Below are 7,275 nucleotides of genomic sequence, written 5' to 3'. Positions count from 1 at the left end.
CATAGAGTAGGATAAATTAAATATAAAATGGTCAAGTATAACAAAATATAACAAAAATAACATCCCAAAGTATCTATATTTAACAGAAACAAGTTCTTCATCACAGGGGTTCTCAAACCCTGGTGTGGAAGGTACCGTCAGTCCCAAGCCCCTACCTCCTTAGCACTCACCTGTTCTGGGCATGCAATGGCCTCTCACTGCAAATACCAGGAACTCTCTACCTGAGGGCTTTCTCTAGCCCCGGGAGACTCTCAGCCTGTACACAAGGCAGTCTGGAGGTGTTGGAGAGGAGATGCTTCCAGGAGCAGCCCTCAACCAATGACAAATGGGAACTGAGCAATAAAAACCACAGTTTCTTTGTCTCTCAGGTGAGACAATTCTCAGGCAGGTGCTGTGTTGTCTCCCAGAGCTCCACAGTGGAATTGAGCCCCACTGATCTTGGCAGTATCCTGCTCATTAACACATCCTGAATCGGCTTCTTTCCCTTCCCCACTCTCCTCCTGAAATTTCCTGGGATCACCTCCCAAATAAACAACTTCACACTCAAGTCCTAGTTTCAGAGTCTGCTTCTGGGGAAACCCAAACTAAGCTACCTGGTCTGCAAACCAATGCCAATTTTTAATAAATCCGTGGAAAAATGAAAGAGAAGGACATAATATACGATGTGCATTTCCTGAAGCTAAATTTATGTAATTAAAAAGACTTTCCTTTTTTTCTGGAATTCTTTCCTTGCCTTTTCTTTTTTTTTCTCCCTCCCTTCCACCCTCTCCCTTCCTTCTCCTTCTCCTTCTTCCTCTCTCTCTCTGTCTTGAAATGTCCTTTTTTTTAATGAAATAGAATGGTTGAAAATGTAGTTAATAACAACAAAATATTCCTCACTTCACAAAATTTAAAGTTGGCAAATTCATAACAATTCAATAGTCTCTCAATTTTTGTTGAAGCTTTACTAGTCTGTAAAGTCCAGAAATCTGGAAATTACTGCTAAGCTACATGTTATATTTCACTGTTATTTTAACAATTAGATAAAGAATGAATAGAAAGTGAAAAGCAAAAAAGTTGTGTTAAGATAACAGGTGAAAGTTCTTCAAAGGAACATGAGAATTGAGAAATAATTATAGTTAGGAATACCTTAGGAAGGTAGTTTTAGTTTAGTAAAGTTACATTACTCACAATTTCTTCTGATGAACTTAAAACTCTCACCTCATTTTATCTATAATTATCTCAGCTCAAGGCTCCACTTAACCCTTTCATTGTCTAGTTATTTTAAAGACTATCAAAGATGCTTGTGTCTTCGGCATGAGAACTGAATTTAGAGGTGAAGGGGTTACCGGGAGACTCTCAGGTAGACCAAAGAACGCAACCTGAATTAGAGACTTCGCAGGACTCCTAAGGTGAAGAAGTCAAAGGTTAGTTGGATTCCATGACTCTGCTTCAGGTGGCGTTTAAATTGTTGCTGACATACACAAAGAATGGGAGTGTAATTATGAGGGAAACATGGACTTCCCCTGACTCTCCCATTTTCTTTGCCCTGAAACCATTCCACTTCCTTTTTTCTTTCACTTTTACCATGGGGCACTGTCATGGAAAAGAACCAAGGCACAGAAAGGAAATATATAAATGTTCCTGGTCAGAGGAAAATAATAGGCAAAGAAAAATAAACTAGAAATAACAAAGGGAACATTTCTGATAAAGAATAATGAAAAATCAGCAAATAAAGACAGAAGAATAAAGGTAAACTAAATAACAAAAAAATAAAGACATTTTTCTACTCCTCTTTCAAGAGAAGGGGTACTTTGATCCAACTGCTCCAAGCTCCTTTAACCATATATAACCATACATAACCATACATAAGTTTGAGTGTTTCAAGAGGGCTCCTGATAATTTCCTCTGAAGTCTTATAGCCTCAGAGATCATACTATTCTTTAATTTCTTCAAGGTGTTTATAATTTTCATAAATCTTATTTAGTTATTATACCACATAGTGTAATCCCTGCAGAGCTATTTACTTTTTCATCAAAATAATTTCCTTTAACTTGTATCTCCTCCATGTTATGTTCTCAAGACATCTCCCTAATGAGGAAATTTGTGCTGTTCAGGATTTTAAGATGAGGCCAACAAATGCAGTAGGGATGTTAGAGGTTAGGAGTAAAGGCTTCCTTTCAAAATTTTTGGGTCATGGAAATATTTTTACACTATTTATATATTTGGAAGGCTATTTGTACAGCTGAGTATGTACTGGGGCTTAAAACACATTTGGGATTATTCAAACACAGGTGTAAGCTCTTTATCACTTCTGGCTTAGTCTTCCTCTCAGTAACTCCTCATATATTTGCTCTGAACCCCTTGAGGTTCTCTAAAATTGTATTTTTGACCCAGAATTACCTTTTCACATATTGAGGTATTAAAACTGTGAAATATTTCAGAATGTATTATTCATATTTGAGTTGCCAATAAAATCAGAATGAGCCAAATTAATTTTTTTAAACTAAATGTTCAGACTCTTTTCACCCACAAGTCTTTGTCCAGCATTTCTGATTATTTACTCTTCATTGAATACTATGTTTAATTCAATATTGGGAGTAACTTTTCTAAAATCACAGATACCATAGATTGTTTTACTAAAGGTAAAATCTATTTTGAATTTTCCTCTCTTTTCTTTTGTATATTGTTCTGTTTTTCAGTACCTCCTTGTTTAATATTATCTGTGAATTTAATTAACAGAGTGTTTACTTCCCTTTGTTAACTGATGTTATGTAACACCACACCTAACACCAATTCTGTGCTGTAACGCCTCTCTCCAAATAGATATTTCATAGTTTTTTTTTTTTTTAAATTGTTCTTGGTTTTTGACTCATGAAACTTCAAGGAGTATACTTCAAGGAGTATAGTCTTATGTCAGAAAATCCAGGGGCTTGGAAGAAAAGAAAAGGGAAACACAGAAGTAGAAACTGAGGGAGCAATTAACAGAAAAAAAGGAACATGAGACTATAAATGAGAGAAGGGTAGAAGATCAAGGTGAGTAGAAAAAGAAAAAGGCAACAGACAAAAATAAAGAAGGTAGAAACATTTAACCCTTTTGGAAAAAATAAAGTCACTGAAGATAGAAGACTGATTTGAGATTAAGGAAATACACAAGAAATAGTGATCAAAGCCTAGATCTGTCCAGTAAAAGGAGTATATAAAATATTTGAAAATACCTCATCAAAAAAATGTGGTAGTCTGTTTGGATGAAAAAGCACAACTCTAAGATTGAATATAAGGTAAGATACTGGTATTAGGTTGATATACAAATAGACATAGCAGATCTTTCCTACTAGTTGAGCAACTGATGTCCAAAGATGTGAGCTGATTTAATCCAGCATTTGTTAAAAGGATGGAGATCTGTTAAAGCATTTGGCAAGGATGCCTAGCACAGGGCTAGGCAGTAGGAAAAACCACAGGTTCTCTTAGCAGAATAGTTTTGTGGATACATACACCTAAAAGTAACTAGAAAACAGTATAACTCAGTATACAGTTGGTGTTGGACTGCATTAAATATTGGCCTTTAAGTGCTAAAGAATTTTCAAAAAAGGGGGAGGAGGTAATTGTGCAAATTAGAGTAGTGAGCCTGATCTGGAATCTCAGGCAGTGTTCAGATGGTGCGTGGGCACTTAGAGAAGATCAGTGATAACCAAGAGCTGGCGATAACCCGCCGGAATAATGTCCTACATTCAGAGGCTGATGATGGTAATTGGCGTGGGAGTGTTGCAGGATTGGGATGCTAACACACTGCAGGCTTTCAAGCACAGGCTACATGAAAATTTGTTGCCAGTGAGTGGAATAGGTACTTTGACGGTCTCTTCTAACTCTGAGGGTCTAAGTTTAAAAGAAAAACTATTTTCAGGGAGGTGACTGTAAGAAGTAGGACTTGATTATTCTCTTAAAGACCATGGCTCTACTTCATTATGCACTTTCTCATTTTCTAACCTCCTTTCTAGAACAGCACAGAGCTTAGCAACCCAATACCAACATCTCTTACCCACCTACCTAATGAATGACATTGAGCCGGCTTTCTCATCTATTCTTTCTCTCATTCAGGATAATTGCACACCTCCCTCTTGATTAGCATACTACACTCTAGGACAGGGGTTCTTAAACGTAAATGTGTCAACTTGGAGGGCTCATTAAAACATAGATTGCCGCACAGTTTCTGATTCAGAGGGTCTGGGGTGGGGCCCCAAAATTTGCATTTTTACCAGTACCTAGGATAGTGCTGGTCTGAGACCACTCTTGTGACTAGTCCATCTTCACTCTGCCAGTGGTACACTGCATAGGAGGTGAGCACGATGAGGGAGTCCTCAGGATTACCGTTTAATCAAGTTTGTCAGTGATTTGGCAAATAGGCTTATGCAAACTTCTAAAGTAAAGGAAAATGTCTTGCGTGCACCTTTCGCCCTCTTTTAGTGGTCTATTCCTTTTTTCCTGGGCCTCTATAACAGCCCCTTCCCATCCCCTATGTGGTACTATATTGGTTTGATCATCTTTACCAGAGAAAATATTGATCTCAAAGATTAAATCAAGATTAAATATTAAAAAGATATTTAGAAAGATTAAATATTGATGTTTGAGATCAATATTTTATGGTATTTAATGTGGCATTCCTCCTGGGAGAATTTAAAAGATAAGAACAATATATGAATCCAAAAGGGCAAATTACTGGTACTGTAATTTCAAACAATGGGAATGATTCCCCCACGTACATGAATGCATGTATTTTATTATAGAAGACAAAACAAAACTCATCTCTTTGGCTATATTAAGGGTGAGATTTCAGTTTATTGCTAATTTTTGAAACTATACTTAATTGTAACCGGCACTTGGGGACCCTCTTGACATTTGCCTTGTTGAAGGTGCTCTGTGCGTTCACGTGTGCATCGCGAAGCATGCCCTGCCGTCTTTTGCATACAAACGAGGACAAAAGTGCGTTGATTAGTGATGTCTCTGGCATCCCTCTTCTTCCACACCTCATTAATACTCAACCGACTTGCAATGGTACTCAACAGACTTGCTATGGCACAGGTAAGTGTGTGTGTGTGTGTGTGCGTGTGTGTGTGAGAGAGCGAGAGAGCGAGCGAGAGAGCGAGCGCGAGCGCGGGGGTGGGGGGGGAGGGAGAATACGGATGGTTGGTAAAGAAAACAAAACGTGTATAGAAATCTGGCTTCACAACCACTATTTCCACCAAAATTCTTAGCCCTCCTCATATGGACCCCTTTATCCATTTCGTTTTCCTCTCTTGAGTTTCAGAACCTAGTTTTTTATTTCATTTTATTTTTTAGTTTGTAATAGTGGTATACTGATTTATATTAGGCAACGAAAATGAAAACATTAATAGTACTGCCTGGACCTTCGAAGCAATATCCACCTTCCCCCGGGGCCTTGGGCGTCTGGTTTCTGCGCCGCCGGCCAAGGGTGTGTTTTCTACGGGCCAGGAAGTGGGGCACTGGCTTCGCGGCATCTTCCTTTCCCCTTCCCCATTTCGTCCTCTCACCGGCTCCCTGTCCCTCCCGTCTTCACCGCGCCGGGCGGCCGCGTGCTCAGGTACTCACTCCTCCCCTGCCCCGCCCCACCGGCCCACCGAACAAAGCCCAGGGAGACAGGCGCGCGCCGCCGGCGACACCGACGGGAGGAGCGCCCGCGCCGCCACGCGCCAGAACCGGAGCGGGACAGCCGGCGCGTCCGCTCCCCGCGCGTCCCCGCCGCTTCCGTCCCTCCCGACTCTTCCTTTTCCTCCCTCCAGGCCCAGCCCCCCCACCCCCGCGCCGGGAACGCGCCTGCGCAGAAGCGCCGTCTCCCTCCTCCCCCGCCCTTCCTTCCCTCCGCTCCTCCTCCTGTGCCCCGCCTTCCTTTCTCTCTGGTCGATTTCACTGAGTGCTCCAGGTTGGGAGCAGTTCAGTCGGTTTCCCCAGTACCCCGCCCCCCTTCCTCTTTTCTCCCCACCCCTCCCATCTCTAGCCCGGTGGAGGATGAAGCGGCTGCAGTGGCCCCAGCCCCAGCAGCGGCACCGGCGGTGGCTGCGGTGGGGGTGGCCGGAACTGGGGTGGTGAAGAAGCGGTGGCGGCGGCGGCGGCGGTGGCTGAAGGAGCGGCAGCCGCCCCAGCCGCTTCCCCTGCGCTTCCCTTCCTCTTTAGGGCAGCCAGGAAGTTTTTCGCTTCTGTGCATGTGTGTGTGCGTGAGTGTGGGTGTGTAAGGTGAAGGTTTGGGCGGCGTTTGTGCAGGCGTTGGGTTTTTTGCCCACTTCGCTTCCCGTAACCCGGGCAGCTCCGGAGCCTGGGCTGTGGCCCGAGGAGGGGGCGCGGCGGCGGGCAGAGTCTCCTTTTGTTGTTGTTTCCTCCGCCTGGGGAGCTGACGGGGGGACGCGCCTGGGTGGGGCGGCTCGGAGCCCGGGCCTGGTGGCCCTCGGGGCTCCCGGGCGGGCAGGGGAGGGCAGAGTCGAGCGGGCTTCAACATGATGGCGGCCGAGGCCGGCAGTGAGGAGGGCGGCCCGGTGACCGCCGGGGCCGCAGGAGGCGGCGCGGCCGCGGGCTCCAGTGCCTATCCGGCAGTGTGTCGGGTGAAGATCCCCGCGGCCCTGCCTGTGGCAGCCGCCTCGTATCCTGGGCTGGCGGAGGCCGCAGTGGCCGGGACTCTGGGTGGCGGAGCCGCTGCGGGGTCAGGGTTCCTAGGGGCCGTGTCCGTGGCGGGGGCGCTGGGGGGAGCCGGACTGTCAGGGGGAGGTGCTGCTGCTGGCGTGGCTGGTGCTGCCGCCGCCGGACCTGGCGGGGAGATGGCTCCCACCAAGGGGACCACTTCGTTGCCTGCCGAGCCCTTCGGGGCGGGCGGCGGATTCCCTCCTCTGCCGCCGCCTCCTCAGCTGCCCACTTTGGGCGCCGGCCTGGGAACAGTGGACGAAGGTGACTCTCTGGATGGACCAGAATACGAGGAGGAAGAGGTGGCCATCCCGCTGACCGCTCCTCCAACTAACCAGTAAGTCAAGACCACTGTTCTGGGACTGGGGAAGCTGGCTCCTGGAAGGAAGTGGGAAAACGTACCTCGTTCTTTCTGCTGTGATTTGTTCTGAGAAGTTTGGAAGCTTCAGGTTCCATGCGTAGGGATTTAATATGATCTCTCATCTTCCCTACAGGCATACTCCCTGGCGTCTTTGTCTATTTATTGCTCCTCTGGGAAGATGTAAAGTTTTTAAGATGGGAAAATGTGTATCCAGTGAGAACCGGATATGGTTCTGCCCCTTCCAAATT

At 45.3% G+C, this 7,275-nt stretch overlaps 1 protein-coding gene across 1 annotated transcript in view; it reads left to right on the top strand.

Moving 5' to 3' along the window:
* The first annotated feature begins 5,814 nt into the window (after nucleotides 1-5,814).
* Nucleotides 5,815-7,275, top strand: part of RASA1 (RAS p21 protein activator 1) — a 97,804-nt gene continuing 96,343 nt past the window's right edge. The window contains exon 1 of the mRNA XM_004420386.3: nucleotides 5,815-7,003. Coding sequence (XP_004420443.1) covers nucleotides 6,486-7,003 — 518 coding nt within the window. The 5' untranslated portion in view covers nucleotides 5,815-6,485. The remainder of the gene's footprint in view (nucleotides 7,004-7,275) is intronic.

Source organism: Ceratotherium simum, chromosome 4 (assembly GCF_057802395.1).
Source record: "Ceratotherium simum simum isolate JZ-2026a chromosome 4, ASM5780239v1, whole genome shotgun sequence".
Classification (NCBI taxonomy): Eukaryota; Metazoa; Chordata; class Mammalia; order Perissodactyla; family Rhinocerotidae; genus Ceratotherium; species Ceratotherium simum.
Note: the sequence above shows the minus strand (reverse complement) of the source record. Positions and strands in the feature narration are given on the sequence as shown.